This window comes from Phragmites australis, chromosome 11 (genome assembly GCF_958298935.1).
Source record: "Phragmites australis chromosome 11, lpPhrAust1.1, whole genome shotgun sequence".
Taxonomy (NCBI): Eukaryota; Viridiplantae; Streptophyta; class Magnoliopsida; order Poales; family Poaceae; genus Phragmites; species Phragmites australis.
The window spans coordinates 27507697-27526539 of NC_084931.1; the positions used below are offsets into that span (position 1 = coordinate 27507697).

Sequence of the window (18843 nt, forward strand, 5' to 3'; positions counted from 1 at the left end):
TGCACATTATGGACAAACATGAGAGAATCTTCATCTTCAATCTCAGAAGGCGCCATGGACAATGAAACAGAAAAGGATCAAACAAGGGGGAGAAAATCCAAAGCCAGCACAGGTAATGCGGAATTAATATCTCCAAAAAGAAAGCAAAACTCTCAATAGTACTGTTAACAAAAGATACAGCTCAGAATGAACAGCTCTCTTGCTAGCACAACTCAAGTTCGATTATAGAGCCTTGACAGTCTACTCCATAGTTGCCTATCAAGAGCAATCTAAGACCTTGGCTTCTCCTTCTTCTCCTTGAAGAGTGCAAGCAGCGACACACCAGATACCTTCACGACCTTGAACCTGACACCAGGAATATCTCCCACAGCGTGCCCCTTACGACCAAATCCAGCAATCAGCACCTCATCCTACAGCATGCAAGAAAGCAGATGGTTAGCTTCATTACGAAGAGGCCAATCATTACAATGAGCATTGGTTGAAAAACACAAACATTCTCTTCAATGTAGTTCAGGCAACCATCATTCGGGACAAAGGCAGCTATCTTCTTCCCATTCTTCACCAGCTGAACACGAGCACACTTACGGATGGCAGAATTCGGCTGCTTGGCCTCAATACCACTGCAATGGAAGTATCACAGCTTAGCTCAAGCACACAATGTATAAGATAAGAAAGGCACGCATGGTTCTCCTATGCAACATACATCTTCTCCAAAACAATGCCCTTGGCATGAGACGATCCAGCAAAGGGTTTCTTCCACTCGTTTCCCAAGTGGCTCTTCTTGTATGCCTTGTCAGCCCACCTCTGGTTCCTGCGGTGGGTCTTCAGTTTACGACCAGCTCCCATACCACGTGTCTTCCTGTAATGAGATTTCATAATTGCTACATCAACTTAACGCAAATCACAAGTTCTGCAATTCACAGAACACAATTGTCCATGGCAAAAATATATGTGCACCACCATAAAACACAACACAACAACCCTCACAAATCAGCGCCAGGAATTTCTATAAGATGATGCCAAAAAACTAAGGGCGTATTACACAGAAAACCATACTATAGATACATATGCATCCTACAGTATGAAGAGGAATCAAAACAAGAGTATATAAACAACACAAATCAAATCTGTGGCACAATCATAGTAAATTGAATTGTACCAATGGTGCACACTGCTACCATTTCACTTTGAATTGTAAATAGAAGCTACACACAAATAAAATCTGTGGCACAATCAGCGACCTAACAAGTATGTCCATCTATGCAACAGATCAATCACATCTAGCCCTCATTAAGAACATCATGGATAAACAACCTAAGACTAAGCAGACTGATCAAACCAACAGAAGAGGTTCTTAAGGGTCTGTTTGGTTGGTTAAACCAACCCATACATGTATAGGGTCGTGCGGGATCTGAGATCTGAGCAGATCCAGCTATTTGGTTCGTTGAATCTTGCCATTCCATTCAAGATGAGATGGTTTAAATTCTTAGAATATACCGAGAAGATGTTGTACCGAGCCGTACAACAAAATTGGCCGAACGACCCATACATATTATGTCAACTCCGCTAATCACTTACGGTTAGTGATTATTAATGACTATTAGTGGTTATTAAGGATTTTAGTTAAACATTAATTACAATTAGATGTTATTAACTATAACTAATTATTACTGTAGATATTTAGTGATGATTATTGACAATTTAAGTTATGATTAACTGAAATTAGTAATAATTAGTACTTATTAGCATAGTTTGTTGATGATAATAAATAAAAATTATTATTATTTCTATAAAATAATTAAGTAATATATGGATATAATACATAACTTTTAAGCAACTAAACACTCCCATATCATCCCATACATCAAACCAATCACATTCCCGTACCATTTCATACAACTAAATAAATAACCTACTTATACCACCTCATCCAAGATCATCCCGTATCATTCAACTTTGTTCAACCAACCAAACACACCTTAAAATGGCGTATTGAAAAAAGGAACTTGTATGCCACCACGCATAACCTCCAGGATCCAAGCATTTGAATACAGGAGCGCATGGTTACACGGCGGCAACGGATTAATATCGCTTATGAATATGTTTAGCACTGACGGTGTATAATCTGATCAGCACTGGACCGTCAATAAGCTCATCTTGCTGCAATTCTAGCCTCTAATCGCAATATGAAGCAGCCTAAATTCACATGCCACGCAACGAAATCTACACATGAAAGCAAGAAACGAAGGGTGTAGACATCGTTTCTATGCAAGAAAGGCGCGGAGTAACACGAGCAAGGGTCCAGGAGACCATAGGAACGAAGGGCAAGAAGAGATCCTCGTACGCACCCCATGATGGCGGAGGAAGGGGTCGGCCGGCGAGGGTCGGCAGCGGTGCGGGAGCCGGGAGGGAAGGGCTTCGAGCTCGATGACGGCGTCGGCGGCGGCTGCGAGAGTGTGGAGGGGAGGCAAGGAAAATTTATAGTAGGGTTGACGGTTAGGGTTTGCGCGGTCTGCGTTGAGATTCGCGTTGGGGCGCGTAGATCATATCTCACGGTTGGCGTGCGACACAGGATTTGTCTATTTTCTTTCCTGACCGCCGGGCACTGATTACCAGACCGTGTTGCTTATCGTTTGATAACATAACCACACAGGCTTTCATGAAAACTTTTGAAATTCCATGGAGACCAGAGCATGGGATTTTTTTTTTTTGAGTTATTCAAGAAAATGCTATACTGGCGTAAAATCAGGGTTGGAAGTTGCAATGCTTAAGAAAGTTACTAAATGTAGGAATGTGTTATCTTGGCTCTACAAAACTTCAAGATCAAACTGAATCTCATTCACGAGATTTGATCTCGAAAATTTGCAAGGCTATAGAAAACCATAAAGCAAGCCTCCCAGTCCCATGTATGCCGGTAGGGCGGTAACCATGAGCTGGGGAGAGCACTCATCACCTGACACAATCTCTAAACTCCAATCTCCAGTGATGACAGATCAAATATTATTACCTAACAGGATTTGTGCAAAATATCACGTTACATGCATTTTTTTCTGCACAAGATTAACTGCTCAAATTCAAGAAACACAAACCGCAGGCAATGTGTTCAGGGCACAGAGAGATCAAAGCTCAGCTCAACTGGGAAAACAGAACCCCGGATGCTCATCTTGTTAAGCATCGTAATACAAATTTCACGCTCATCAAAGTAAGACTATTACTGAAATCTCAATACGGTAGCGGTACAAGTTTTACAAATGAATACTCAACAACCTGCGTATAAATAAGGCCCCTAAAATAATCCAAGAGAACTGAAATTACTGAGTCATGATTTCAATTGATATCGCAAGGTTGCCAATAAACGTATGTACCAAATGGTGTGCCAGTAGGAGTTAAGGCTCACAAGAGAGTACGCAAGTCATCAACAATACATAATGCCACATGCATCTTTATTTGTTTTAGAACAAAAGAATCAAAAGCATTTGAAGAGTACTGTCCCGCCTGATTGCAGAAGAGTTTATTTACAAACCTGCAGCCCATGGCCAACCAGTTTGGCGAACCATATAAATATATCTTCTGGAACACTGCTCAAATTTCACCTTTATGACATGTACTGTGGCACATACAATGGAAAGAATGGATGTATCATGTCCAAGATAGGCACCAAGTTATACTTTTAACATTTATATGAATCCTAAAACCTCACTTAAGTGTCAGTGTACCGACAAAATTGACTTCTGATTAGAGAAGAAATCAAGCAGTCTGAACTCTGGAGCTATTATTTACAAATTTTGTTATGGCAAGGGATCACATTCTAGTCATGTCATTCTGAAATGCAATGCTACACCTTTGGAACATGAAGATCAGCTAACGTAGAAATGAGATCTTCTCTTGATTGGGACCTCCTGCTTTGAAGTGTAGTCTGACCTCGGCTAGGGTTCCTCACTCCACTAGAAAACTGCATCTGACCTAAGCTCCCAACAGAATAGCTATGGTAGACACCCAAGGATTGCCTGGAAGACTCCATAAGCTGAACACTGTTGCCTCCTAATCCATGGCTCATACTGAACGGATGAGGATCTGAACCAGCAACAGTAGGGCTCAGCGGTGTCTTTGTTCTTCCATCACCTGTGAAGTGTACGGCAAAATTAAGCAAATCCAAAAGTTTGATCATGCAAGCTAAGCTAAAGTAAAGCATAGTAAGATTGAAACAAGTTTCAAACAAAATTTGCATAGCTTGAATTTATGTAATGAAAGAAATATATGTGTATTCTGTAGTATCATTTATAGAATGGAGTTACAAGGTTAAGGTGATATAATAGATACATTTGAGGTAACATTACAAAAGTTGTCCAATATGGCATATTTATAACAAGTAAACTGAAGTGAAAACACAAAACATCCTATGTCTTGCAAGTTGCAACACACAAGAATTCTTTTATGTAATGCTACTTATTAGAAGGTTGACTTATTTGAATATTTAAAACTAAAAGGATGGCAACACTTGGTTTCGCTTTATAAATAAAGCAGGGTAAAATAATTGAAGTACCGTAGTCCTTATAAGGTAGACTAGCCCTTCATAGAAGGGGGGAAACAGTGATGGCAGGTACATAAAAGGAAAAAAGAACTTGCATACATACCTGAATTAATGGGACTCCATAAATGAAATCTGAAAGGCGATCCCATACCAAGTGAACTACCTCCGGTGTTCTGCCTAAAGAGTGGCAGATAAGACTTACGGAATGATCTTGGGATTGAATTGCTGACGCATAATATGGCGCACACGACCAACACAATTGAAATCAGAAACAATACAATAAGAATATTTGGGTTTATCTCCCGGTGCAGTATTCGGTATCCTTGAATATCGATTCGTGTAGACAATGCCTGACCAGCTTCCAACAAAGCAACCCCAAGAGTCCAAGTAATACTACCAGAGCCGATTATCACCTGATTATCTTTAATCTGCAATCCCTCTCTTAGGAGTGATGCAATATAAGGAGCCCTGAAGCAATACTGCTCTATAAAAGGCTGTGGAGGAACACTAATCTTCGCAACTTTCCATGGTTTTTCACAAAATTCCTGACCTCTTTTTAGAACATCAACAAGAGTGGCATCAGTAGTCAAATTGAAAAATTTAAAAACCACAAAGAAGCCAGACATAGCGTAAAACTGCCCATGTGGTTGGGGAAAATTAGAAGCAAGAGCACAAGGATGAAGGTTACAATCAAGTCCAGGACTTGCACTGGACCACTCTGAAAGATTAACTGTTACTTTTGCAAGAGCACTACATTCATTCCACTGAGGTGTCCCAACCAGCTCAACAGCTGTTCCCTGCTTCCCTTTGCCAGTTGTCTTCTCTCCAACACTAGGACTTCCATCTTGTTTTAGTGGGTGGCAGTACGAACAAACATAATCTTCTTTGTATCCAGATTGTAGACAAGGATGTTTGACCTGAATTTTGCCATTACTAGCTGCTGCTCCCAACCTCTTCACTAGATGCGCTACGGATTTGTCAAATGCATCATTTAATCCATACCCAGTAAGAGAATAAGCACTAAGTTGATGGCTGACAGAACCAATCCTCAGACCAATGCTTGTCTCATCCTGCACTGATTGATCAGTCTCAAATGTCACCTGTAATGATGATCCACCTAAATCAAGGGAACCAAATGTCATTTTAGATGATGAGGTGCCCAGCATGTCCATGTGGTGATTAAGAGCTATCCATCCATAATAAGCTTCTTCCATGCCACTGATGATCTTAACTCTGTCTCTACTGCACAAAAATGATGAATTCTTCAGAACATCCCAGGCCTTATCCAGGAGCCACTCTGAGTCTGCATTAGGTAGCTTGCGGACACCAGCAGTAGCATATAGAAAAACTGGAGTGTGTTTATGTGCACGTCTAGGGATCTGCCTCTCAGCCATTTGAAGGAGGGGCTCTATTGCCTTCTTCAATCCAGATTCATTGTGAACAAGCTTGCTCAATCCAGGTTCAGTCTCCATTCGCTGATATGCTCGCCCAGTTAATTTACCAGACTTTTTCTTAGGAGCATTCCCTAAAGGTTTCAAAACAATAGGTAATGTGTTTGCATCATTATGATTAATGTGCCACTCATAGACGTAGACTCTTGTACCAGTGCTGCCACAATCAAGAATCACATAGTATTCAGAGCTTCCTTCTGAGAGGAATACATGGAAATATCTCCAAGAAGCATATGCAAAGAACACCAACAGGATCAGCGCAATAGCACAGCCGGCTGCTCTCATGCATTTCTTTCGATTTGTCGGTGATGATGGGGGTGTTCTCTCTTTTGAAAAGCTTGCTAAAGCACCATCTCTTTGAAGCGTGCGCACAGGTTTTGCACGCCCAGAGCTCAAATCACTGCCAATGCTAGAACCCCTTTCTAAAGCATCGATTCTAGTAAAGGTCGGCAGATCTTGGAGGGAAGACGAAACACGCATAGTTGCCACTTCTGTAGTCAGGGCAGCAATTATTACAAAATCTCACCGACAAGGGGCAAGAAGCTGTGCGAATCTCGGCAAACCGAAGTTATAAAGTAAATAGCACAATTAGCAGCAGGGTAAATACGACAACAGTGCCTTTGCACAGCCTCTGCCTGCAGCAAATTTCCAAATTTAGCATATATACTAACATTCCAACATCAAATAAAGTAAATTAAAATTCAAAAGGTGCTGACACGCTGGACATGTAGGCACTGTCCTCATTTTCAGAACGCTAAAAAATTGGGTTTCTGGCTCCTCAGCTACGAATACCATACCCTAAAGGTTGAAGATATCCTCTAAACTCAAACCTTGAAGCAAACATCATTACCAATCCATGAATAACACCAATGTCTCCAATACATCGTGCTAGACCAGGAGCCCTAAATCCTAATCGTAGCTTTTCAGTCCCACCACGAAACCACCATTCGCAGGCAGCATCCAGCCCACACTACAACAAATCACAACCAAACAAATTCAGACCACGTCTACACCTCACCGCCCACAGACCACCAAAGCCGCCACCTTTCCCTCGATTCCGGCACCCTGAGATCACGCCCGCCAACCCACCGATCCCAACCACTGATCCAAGCGAACCACAACCACCCCCCAGCGGTAAGATCTAGCCGCACGCCCCAACCCGGGACGGAAACAAGCAGCCACCCGTGGCCGGATCGGATCTGCCGAGGTCCCACGTGATCCAGAGACAAGTTTGGCGACTCACCCGTCGCGGTGGCCGCACGCGATCGCTGGCGGCGGAGGGAGAAAGACGGGCAGAGGCGGCGGGTCAGGCAGGCCGAAGCCGACGATAGGTGCAGGGACGGCGGGGTGAAAGCGACGCAAAGCGAGGCGGGGGGCGGGGGCGTGCGCAACGGCGCTGCGTCGGAAGGGCGTGGGTCGGTGGGGAAATGAGATTGGCGTGACGGCGAGTTTCTCACTTGGGCAGACTTGTCGCAGCAGCACATGAACGGGACGGCGCAGCTACTGCAGATGAGCTCGGGGCTTCAGGCAGCGCAGCGACGACCCACGCGACCTCGACGGGCTCGAATGCTAACAGCCCGCCACTGTCGGCCTAGGCCCAAATAGCAGCCATCGCCTTTGAAAGGCCCCATGGTCCGCAGGGCCCATTTATGTACGTTCTATATTAAACTTTTTATTTATATATTTTTAAATAAAAAATTGTAAATATATGCGTTCGTTTTGAAACATGCAAATCTAGACTCTAATTTAAAAATAAAAAATATTACACTCTAATGCTCTCAAAATTGAAAAAACTATCAAAACAATCATCAAATATTCAGAATAAATTTTGTGGTGTAGAGGATTCCATCATCTAGCTCTTCAAAAACTTTCAGATAAAAATATGACTTGTACAATGAGAAATAAAAAAAGATAAATTTTAAAGATCTTTTTTGTTTCTTATTGTACAAGTAATTGTTTGAGTTTAAAAGTTTTGAAGAGCTAGATGATAGTATCTTCTACACTATAATTTTTGTTAAGATTTTTTATGACTATTTCGATAGTGTTTTGAATTTTCAGAGTATTGGAACGTAATATTTTTTTATATTTTTAAACAGATATTTTAGTGTAGATTTGTAATTTTTTAAACGGATGTATATATTTGCAAAAATAAAAATAAATCTTCAATTTCGGTCAAAATGGTTCAATGTTACAAGTGATCTGGTGGGCAGCATATCACAGGCTTCACAGCAATGCTTCGGAATTCTTGGAAGAGTAGCGTAGTCGTTGACCTTGTGGTTTTGATAGGCATCCATTTGCTTATGTAGTTGTCTTGGTTTTGACACTTCGATGCAGTTGTTGATTTCTGACGCTCTTGGCCGTGGATCCAATTGCAGAATCTTTGGTACGCAAGTTGAGGTTAGCAGTGCCAGAACTCAGGAGAGCTAAGTGCAGGTTTCGACATGACCTGGATGTCGCCGGGAAGAACATCGAGATTGGTATACCCCGGGAAAAAAAAAACATCGAGATTGGTATATTACAAACAGCGATGCAGGCAGGCGATACCGTGATGGTCTGTTTACATGTTGGCTCTGACACATTGCTGACCTAAATGAACATGGGGAGCCTTTTGAGAACATGTACCCAGTTTCAAGAACAGAATGGTAGGAATCTTCATGGCGTCTAAGGTCATCTTAGTAGATATTTAAAATTTCATCTTTTATAATACTAATACAGTATCTTCTAATATTGTTAGAGTATCTTTTATTTTTTTTATCTTCAACAGCTACGCTATTTTTTACCTTTCATTACTCTCATTCTTCCCTCGGATCTACATACATACTCTGTAAACAGTAATAGAAACTCTTTTTTCTGACCGCAAAAATGCCGCCTCTCACTAAGATCCAGCTCTCATCCGCATCACTATAGAGGTCGAAACCGATCCCGCTGGAGCTTTATAGCGGACGGGAGGAGGCGATAAAATGTCAGCACAAAGCACCATGTTCTGGGACCATTTTGTCACATTGCACTAGGTTTTAGAGCTTTCGCCATGGAAAGTTTTAGTTTAAATCTTCTCACATCGCACAAGTTTTTGCCTCTCACCAAGCAAGAGTGGCATTAGGCTGGCACATATGCGCCAAGCAATATTGACATAGCTCAATAATTATATGGTTTATACATCAATAATATAAGACATCACAGCATGTCAAAGTTAAATGAGGGTCTTACATTCCCTTGCTACATGAATATGCTAATATCTCTAGATGATCATGCGAGTCTTAAACTTGTAATCTGACTACGTTCCATCACCTATTAACCGAATTTCAGCTTTTGAATTGATCAAGTGTCATGGCATTCTATGACAAAAGAAAACCCAAAAACTTTTACCCCAAAAGAAAACCCAAGAAGCGCTAGTGGCATTACTCCTGGTTTCCGAATAGCAGCCAAGCTGCGCTGTACCTCCCTGTACTCCTTCCCCTGGTTTCCTGTTGTTTGAGTGTTATAGCTCTGCTGCCTGCTGCTAGGATCGATCACGCCAAGGCTGCTCGTCTCCGTGCGCTCGTGAGAAGGAACGGGGATGCCGCCGGCCGGATTCGTCGGGCCACTGCTTGCCATGCGCTTGCGAGATGAATGAAGGGGAGCGCCCGCGCCGCTCGGCTCGGGGGCATCCCGCCGCCCGGCTTGCCGCTGGATTCCGTGCGGTCGACATCGCTTGGTTCCGCTTCGCTATGCTGTTCGGCTGTGGTGAGAAAAGCGTAGGGAAAGGCGAGGCTCGATCCAGCGGCAAAAAGGGGGAAAAGGACTCACATTGCGGCCAAATCCAGCTCACGTGGCGGCCCATCTAGACTGGTTGTGTGTATGCCGTGTGGGCCGAGGCCTGGCAACATGTAAAAAGTGGTGCAATGCGAGAAGATTTGTGTTGCAAACTTGTGTTTTGTGAAACCAGGCCTAAAACCTGGTGCAATGTGATAATAAAGCCTCCAAAACTAGTAGTGTGTTGTGCAATTCACTCAAAAAAAAAAAAGAAGGAATTTTCCCATTCACCTTGCTGTTTGCACACGATTCTCCATTTTACCCCGCCTGGAAAATAGCACCGTTCTGAAAGATTGTCGTTTGATTGTCCAAGTTGGTTATGCTTCCCGAAGGAGTATCACGCGTGGTGACTAGTGACTTGAGCTACAACTTGCAGGAAGCGAAGTCCAATCCGTGAAACGGTCAGGCGAATGTCGTATAATTTTGATGCCTAATTTGGCTTCGCGTGAAGCGGTCGGGCGAAGTATTTAGTTTGCTGCGTCGGCTTCACGCGAAGCAATTTGCCTCGTGTTGCCGTGTAGCGTGTGCCATTCGGACCATGTGCTCGGAGTTAGCAGGTCTAGCCGCCTGGTGTTGTGCACTTGTGAAGTTGTGCTGGAGCACGCTTGGCTACAAGGGAATCGCTTGGCCGGGTGAAGTGCTCCATTGGGCAACGCTATCCGGAGACAGTGGGTTTTCCTTGGTCGCTGGCCTTTCCGCCCGTGTTAAACTGTGGGCGGCGAATGAGTAGCAGGTCAACGGGAAATGAGCAGGGCGTCAGTGGAATGGAATCATCCCGTGACTGCTTCGTCGAGAATAACGCTTCCCTGGCGGTAAGGGTACACGGAGGAAGCGGCCACGCAGGCAAGGCGGCGAAGGCGCTGGCAGCCGCCCGTGCGTGGTGGGAGAGAGGCAGCGGCCGGGGGCAACGCCGGGGACGAGGAGCTATGCTCACCGACGCGGGAAGAAGGACACCCTGTGCAGGGGCTCGATACAGAGCCTGTCAATTGTCATGCGCCATACCATTCGGTCTGGTGACAAACTGAGTTTTTTAATATATTGTTAATTTTTTGTAAAACAAATTTAAAAAATAAACGGTCCTTAAAACTACTTCTAGTTTTTTATTTCGAGGTAGGAGTAAAACTGCATGCAGTTTGTTGGGTGGTGCACTGACATCAAAATAAAGAAAAATTTTATTAATAATATACTCATAATCAACTATATAAATTTATATATATTATTAGATATATAATGAAATAGCATCAGAATTATTCCAGCGCAAGCTTCGCCCCCTAGGGCGCTGAGGTTCAAGTCTCCGCGTCCAACCTCATGGCACGGACATAGCGTGGAAATATCATCGCGACGTTAGCAAGTATTTGGCGCTGACCTTCAGCTAATCCACGCCAATGCATGAACGTAGATGCATCATAAAGGAGGAGCGGAAGAGGAAACCAGGAAAGTCTGACAGTCCATGCATATTACAAGTGATGTCCCTTGCATTGATCCTGTCTTGTCACTGCATGCAAGTTGCGACTCCCAAATGCTGAAGCATGCTAGGGCCTAGGGAGGGCAAAAGCAAAGCACCCGTGCATGCGCACACTTACTGCTAGTACTTTGTTACCTACTCTCTCTAAGCTATGAGTCAATTTTGTTTGTAACTAGTACACGTGATTATACCTTAAAACTCAGAGCTAACAAATTTAATACTACCTCCTATCCCAAATACAAGTCAATTTCAATTTATCCTAAGTCAAACATTTCTATTTTTAACTGTCAATAGCTAAAAATTCATATAGATTGAAAATATAAAGTTGATGTTACTAATTCATCATAAAAAATATTTTTATAATATATAACTCTTTCTATTTAAAATAATATATTTTATAGATATTATTAGTCAAAGTATTATATTGGAGACCGTGTCGATGTCTTAATAAATCTATATTTAGGATCAGATGAAGTACTATTAATCTAGTTGGGATTAACAGTTTCTAGTAAAATGTAACTATATTCTATTGAGGAGCCATCCTAAATCTTTGTTGTATATAGCTCTTACATCTTACTTGACAGACATAATCTTTCTACCTTTTTCTAAAGAATTTTTTTATCATTTGTTCATAAAAACTATTCCATCCGTACATAAATATAAGGCATATTTTGTTTTTTCGCATAGACCGAGAAGGCTTTAAATGATTATATTACCTCGGATTATTATCTCTAAAGCCTATATTCAATGCATGCATGTTACGAGTAACAAAGGAATAGATAATAATTTATTAGGGGTATATTGGTGTCAAGGAATAAATAATTAATAATTCAAAATATTACTAGAAATACGACATATTCTAATCCCATCGTACATACGTCCAATTTTCATGCAATGGGTTTCTAAAAGCAGTCACGACAGTGTCTCATTCTCCAGGTGTAAGATCTATTCTTACGCAGAAAGAATCTCCAAATATGGAAGTAGATACTCGTAAATCCTGCTGACATGGTAATGATACCCTAGGTTGAACGATGGATTGGCAACGTTACTACCTTTGTCGGTGAAGCACAAAAACAGGTTGAGGCCATCCAGGACACTGATTGATTTTACTTGCAAGCGTCCATAATCATGTTGCTAGTTTCCTCAAGAGTATTGAGGTTATCGAACCTAAAGAGCTAAAAAAAAGCTAATCGTTTACAAAAATAACTATATCACTTTCACTAATATAGCTACGAATAAAGTGTAGGGTTGTGTGGAGGCGATATAAATAAATAAGGGAAATAAATAAAAGCAAGATCAATAACAATAAAGTAAATCCTGGAAATTAAAGTATGACAATGCAATAATAATAAAATAGGGCTTCAGAGGTTTTGGATCATGGATATGTGTAGATAGTTGTAATCAATATGTAGATAAATGTGTTGCTGTTCTCGTATCATAATTGTAGACATGTTACCCTAAACAATTATTCCACTCTTTGCCAGGGTCGTCATGGCTCTGGCGTCCACCCCTCACTCCCATGGTCCGGGTGAGCAAGCGAGTATTAAGACTTTATTTAGATCGCTGCATTAAGCTTTATATCAACGTGTTGTTTCTTAGATCATGAATGGTCACCAATGCCCCCCCCCCCATGTCACTCAATGAGTTATTCTAGATCTTCAACACAAAAATTGATTGTTCCTGCAGATCAAGATAATAGTGATAATATATTTCCTAGATCATGATGTCGATGCATCCTATAGAGACCTCAAGCATTAAGTACAGCAGGCGTAATCAACACCAATCAACTTAACCAACGATTCACCATTAAAAAAAATAAAGCAATCAATCTTCTGTATACCATCTCCAATCCTTTACATCTTCCTAGCCCTAAAAGGTGTACTCACTCATAAAGGGGATAATGCATACCATAAACAAATAAATAAAATGAAGAACTTCCCTTGGGTTGCCGAAAGAAATGTGTCGATGTAAAGAATAAGGGGTCCCCTGTTAGGAGGGCCCACACCGGAAGATGCTAGCTGGCAGTTGATATTTTCAAAACCATAGTCCCACTGTGCGACCAGGTAGGGCTCACGCGACCAGTTCCCTAATCACAGATTGAAACCTCGCGACCAGGGCGGGCCGGGCGGGCCCACTCCCTGTAATAATGACCTAGGAATAGTTGTTTTTGTCAGGTATAGGGTAGTCACTGTATTTGGTACGGTCTGCTTGTATGTACACCTCGTTTCTTTCTATATAAAGGTGGAAGGATCGGGCTTGTAAGGAAGAACACTCTGGATAAATTCATCCAACTCATAAGAATATACACAAGACGTAGGGTTATTATCCCACAGGAGGCCTAAACTTGGATAAATCCTAGTGTTCTTAAGTTCATTTGACACACACACACACACACACCAATAACCACTGGAAATATTGATCATGCATCCATCGTTCGGCATACCCCGGATACATTGTCAGGGATTAACCCTTAACAAAATGTGAACGAAACAAATATATGAAGTTCCTTTAATGAAAATGGACCGAGAGATCAAATTACAATGTATCTTATTTCTCTCTAACTAATTATCCTTCAGAAGTTGTTGTAGGCGCAACCTGAGGTTGATCCGGATCTCTCCTAATGACTCTCTTATGACCTTATAGCTCATCTCCCTTTGAGAAATAGCAGTGGCCCCTTTTATATAAGTTGATCTATTTAATGAGGCGGCACCCCTAAAGAGTGGTACGGTCAAGCGATATGATCAGTGTCGACCATACTGTACCTATCCATACCTTTTGGAGTTGATTTGGTCCATGCCTCCAAAATGGATGTTGTTCTAAATTGCGTCTTCTACGCACCTGTAATACCTTAAGTTTTGGGATTGACACTAGATTTCCTATGTTTTACTCAAAAGGTACCTTTTGCACATAAAATCATTACAATTAATATAAAATTGATAAGTAATTAGTAGGATTTGAAAGCAAAACCAATAAAACTATGATACATATTTTGGACTCATCAGCCACCAGAGCTACTACTCAGGTACACAGCTCTAATTGATCACCTCGAGATTCCCAACAAGATGAATGACACAGTCAAGACTTGTGTTGTCAAATCTAGGTGATTAGTCTCTAGTTGAATCAAGTGAGTGACCCACACTTATTACTCCTGATGGTTGCCGACACGTAGACAGCTTAGCGGCGATGTTGTCTTGCGATACCCTCTGAGGAGGTTGTAGAGCGCCCACAAGCTTTGTGAGTGGATGAAGTGCACCATGCCGGAGTGGCAAAGCACTGACGTAATGGAGACAGAGATGAGCTTCTGGGAGAGGCTCAGTAGGAGACCCACTAGTATGTGAGGAGCTCTAATAGCTACCCATGGAGTTAGCTAACCGAGAAGCTTGACACTTGCGAGAGGCTCCAACGTGAACCAGGGTTGAGCGTAAACCCACCGATACCACGGGAAAAAATCGTCATGTCGAGTTTGCATTCTCTCTACTCCTTACATTCTGCATTACTTATTGCACCGTTTTACCTTCCGTATTTACCTTTCCTAGAATTGCTATGTATAGTTTATAAGATTGGATCTTAGGGTGCAAAACTTTATTGCTGTAGAGTAGAAACATTAGATAAAGCTAGATCACTTTTAAATAGAAATTGATTTATATTTATCTTGTTGTTTTTGATCCTTAGTTTTAAGTGACCCCTTTTGGGGCATTTTTTATGAAAACAAAAAAATAGACAAAGAACAAATATACGCATGGAACCCTGTAATTCATTAATTCTTTCTTGAATATACAAAGTATGTGACTCCACAGGAGTTTGACTATTCTATCTTCTGCGTTGATGCTTAAGGAGATTATCTAACTGGAGAGATTATGTAGTGCGCTAATTTCTGGAGCTTGCAAAGGCATATCCGGTTAATTATATCTACCGGGCGAGCTTGCAGAATACCTTCAATTAAGCCGCGTCATGGTTGTCGTCTTCAAATAAATTTTGCTCGTCCACATGCAATATAAGGTGTAGAGATAGGTGTGGGTGGCCATCGTTTCGCCGATGCTCGGTCACAACTACGCCATCGTCACGTCGGCTTGTGAACGGAAAATGTTAATGAAGAGATGACTTTTATTTCGTCAGTGCCCAGTCATGTGTAGGTCTGCTTTCATAAAGTGCGGACGGACGTGTCTCGTTCATCTCGTCGGTTCCCAGCAACGGAGTGTTTGATCTCTTAAACTTGTGACGTGTTGATTGAATAGTGACCTTGCCTCGCCGGCACTTAGCTAGAGTTTCGTCAAGCCTCGTCCGCACTTAGACGATTGGTGATGATGGTGTGGCCTCTGTCTCGTCGACTGTCGATGTGGATGATAACGGAAAAGTGCACCGCGGTTGGCGGCATTGAAATAATGCTTCGACGATACTTGTCGTGAGGATATTCTTAGCATGCGCGCGTGAAAAGCGCTAGCTTTACCGATTGTGTTTGTTGGGCTTAGCATAGATGGGGCTCGCCGATGGAGTCACATAACTGGTGATGTGTTGGTGTTCACGTCCGACAGTAGCCGTGACGTAGCTTGATAATATCTCAATGCATCCTGCGTTATTCTATTTGGTAGCTCGAAGAGGAAAGCAAGCAAACTTGGTATTTTCTGTTCCTTGTGTTCTCTCGCTTGGGTGTTGATGCAAGACGCTCGTGCATCGCATGCATGTATGATCCTTAGCCAGGACTTTGCATTTGTGAGGCCATCGTCCTTGTTGTGTTACTTTTAATTTCTTGATTGCAAGAGTGAGGCGATATCAACATAGATTGCCTCCTTACTATTACTTCCAGGGAAGAGGGAAGGACATGCACTTTGTTTGGCGGACAATGATAACTATCACATCGCCAATAATGTACACGTCGATCATCAAAGGAATCAGCCATTTTGTGCCACCATGCATAAATTGGTTATGCGCCAATGGAGGAGATCGGTCCTACGCCTCGTCTAGGATATAGACATCTCCGTCGCTTTGGAAGAAACTGTATTTCTTGCGTTAACGGGAAAACCGTCGCTACGACTACCCTGACATAGGATGGCAGTCGTTTTTCCTTTCGGTCGAGGGGAGGTCAACGGGAAACAGTCGCTACACGCCCTGATACGAGATGGTAGCTGCAATTTCGTTGAGAGAGAACATAATTAGATTGGTTCTACAACGGTCGGGGGAGTGCGATACGCCTCGACTAGGATCGGAGGTATCTCCCCTTCTGTCGGGAGAAACCGTAATTAGCTTGGTTCTGCACTGATAAGATCATCTCCAAAAAAATTCCGTTAGGGATCAAAATCTTTTCACGAAAGAATTTTTGTTTTTTTCAACGCTTCAACAGCTTCTCTTCACAATTCCCGTCACAAAAGAATTCTCAAATTCATTTCCTTCGTAACGAGATTCTCTCCATTCCTTTACAAATCCATTTGGATGGAAACCGTTGGTAACAAGAAAGAAAATAAAAAATAAAATAAAATAAAAAAAATATAGTTAAAGATGATTTAAAGGAGCGCGCTACGCCTCAACTAGGCTTGTAGGCAAATCCTCTTCCATTGGTAGAAACAACAATTAGGTTGGTTCTATGCTGATCGAGGGAGCGCGCTACGTCGACTAGGATCGTAGGCTTCTCCTCTTCCGTCGGAAGAAGCCATAATTAGCTTATCAAAGGGAAAACAGTCGCTGCACCTTGTATCAGGGATGGTACCGTTTTCACTCTCGTTGAGAGAAAAAACGTACAGAGATTAATTCGATCATCTAGCGCCCAGAGCTTCGCCATGCTCGGAAGAATTTTTGTAGCTTCCTCATTGGATTAGATTAACCTGCTCAACATGGAACATCCGAACATGGTCGGTGCGGGTTGCTGCATGGCTTGACGAAGTCCGCGGCGTCGAAGAAATTTTCTTTTGATTTCGTGCCGGAAGCTGTAGTTAACTGAGACAGAGAGGTGTGAATGCGGGACAATGATGGAGAGAGTGAGAGATGTGAAGTATCATGCTTTGTTTTGGGAGCTGTGCACAACAACTGTGCCGCCATGCATGAACAGCAAAGGTTGTTGTGGCGCTGAGGATGCGTACCTCAGCGCCAGGCGTATGGCTGACATGGAAATACGGTTTCCATGTCACAGCATGTCAGCGCCACGATTCATTGAGACGTTAAACCAAAACTAGAAATAGTTTTAGGGACGGCACATTTTTAGAATATGTCTTAGAAAAGAGTTTAAATATCAACAAAATACACAAACTGACAATCAGCATGGTACATGGATAGAGAATTGCAGGGTACTACTGTCATACGGATAGAGAACTAACCTGCAAAATTTTGCGAGGGAAACTTAAGTCTAAGTTAGTCTAATAAAATCGACAGATCTTCTATCGTCTTTTTTTTTAAAAAAACTTAAGCCTGAGACAGAAATTCAAAACCACAAACAGTATTTCACACAAGAAACTTACTTTATTTTGGCAAGAAAGCAGAACAAAGTTACATCATGACAACGGAGATAAACAAGGGACCAGGCCATATAATACTTGCTGATCCCTCCTACACCTTACAGAATCAAACACCAGTAAACAACACAAACTGAGAGTTCAGACCAGTTCTGAAGCGCAGCGACAGCAGCAGAAACCACAGGAGGTTCTTTCTTTAAAAAAAAACTGAGCAACCTCCTGAAAGCAGCCACCAAACCCAAGACGAAACCAAGAACAGGGGCAGGACGACCAGAGCCGCAAAACACGAAACTATGGATGGATCAGTGCTTGCTCTAATATGGCAACTGATCCATCCGACACCAACACAAAGCTAGAGATTACGAGAGCTTCATAGTAATTTTGGCCCCTGGTCTCTGCTGCGCGCACTAAAATGAGCGCATATTAGAAGCAGGGGAGCGAGCGCATCGGGCGGATGGAAGAGAGAACGCGCGGTTCCTCTTTAATTTCTGGGGTCGGTCGTTCACTCCTCGTCGGCGTCGTCGGAGACAGGGAGACCGCCACCGTCGCGGCCGTTCTTAACGAGGCCCGCGGCCATGGCGGCGACCGCGGCGATGACGTCCTTGACGATCTTCGCCTTGATCTGGCCCCTCCGCGGCGGCGGCAGGGTCCCCGTCGGCACCCTGCCGTTGCCGCCGCCGCCAGAGGCGCGCCCTGCCACGACGGGCATGGTCGGAGCTGGAGCCTGGCAGGTCCTGGTGGCCATCGGCGAGGGTGGCGTGCTACTGGTTGGTGAGAAGCGTGGGATTCTTTTGCACGGCGGGGATGCGGCACTGGAGCTGCATATATAGGCGGGCGGGCGGGCGGGCGAGGTGGGCAAAAGGGCAGGGGAAGCGGAGATGGTGGGTCCCAAAGTCGCGTGTGGGCCGGTGAACCAATAGCGTGCCTCGTTATTAAGCGTGGTCGGTTTGTGGGCCCGTGGTGTACTTTCCTCGTAGAGTGTTTAGTGGCTCGGTGCCAGCTCGGCACAGCGTTTGCCATGGATTGCAAGCAGCAAGTTGCACTAATGCAGTATAGAAAACTCGAGATCACTCACTAATTCTTTGGCTCGATGTGATTACTGGATTCAGGGAATCGACCGTGTCTGGGTGATGCATGCTGCGCTTTTGCTTTCTCAACACCTCG

At 43.1% G+C, this 18843-nt stretch overlaps 3 protein-coding genes across 3 annotated transcripts; all 3 read right to left on the reverse strand.

The window, feature by feature from the left end:
- Nucleotides 1-57: 57 nt before the first annotated feature.
- LOC133884460 (small ribosomal subunit protein uS12) lies at nt 58-2502 on the reverse strand. Its single transcript, XM_062323888.1, has 4 exons — nt 2349-2502; nt 704-859; nt 494-620; nt 58-410 (listed from the first exon to the last, which is right to left on the reverse strand). The coding sequence occupies exons 1-4, from the start codon at nt 2351-2353 to the stop codon at nt 270-272; spliced, it is 429 nt and encodes a 142-aa protein (XP_062179872.1). The 5' UTR covers nt 2354-2502; the 3' UTR covers nt 58-269.
- A 1135-nt stretch (nt 2503-3637) lies between these two features.
- LOC133884461 (probable apyrase 7) lies at nt 3638-7425 on the reverse strand. The gene is made up of 3 exons (XM_062323889.1): nt 7226-7425; nt 4635-6617; nt 3638-4122 (listed from the first exon to the last, which is right to left on the reverse strand). The coding sequence occupies exons 2-3, from the start codon at nt 6460-6462 to the stop codon at nt 3836-3838; spliced, it is 2115 nt and encodes a 704-aa protein (XP_062179873.1). The 5' UTR covers nt 6463-6617; nt 7226-7425; the 3' UTR covers nt 3638-3835.
- A 10402-nt stretch (nt 7426-17827) lies between these two features.
- LOC133885171 (uncharacterized) lies at nt 17828-18468 on the reverse strand. Its single transcript, XM_062324836.1, has one exon. It carries the CDS (start codon nt 18422-18424, stop codon nt 18182-18184), a length of 243 nt encoding a protein of 80 aa, XP_062180820.1. The 5' UTR covers nt 18425-18468; the 3' UTR covers nt 17828-18181.
- Between the last annotated feature and the right edge of the window lie 375 nt (nt 18469-18843).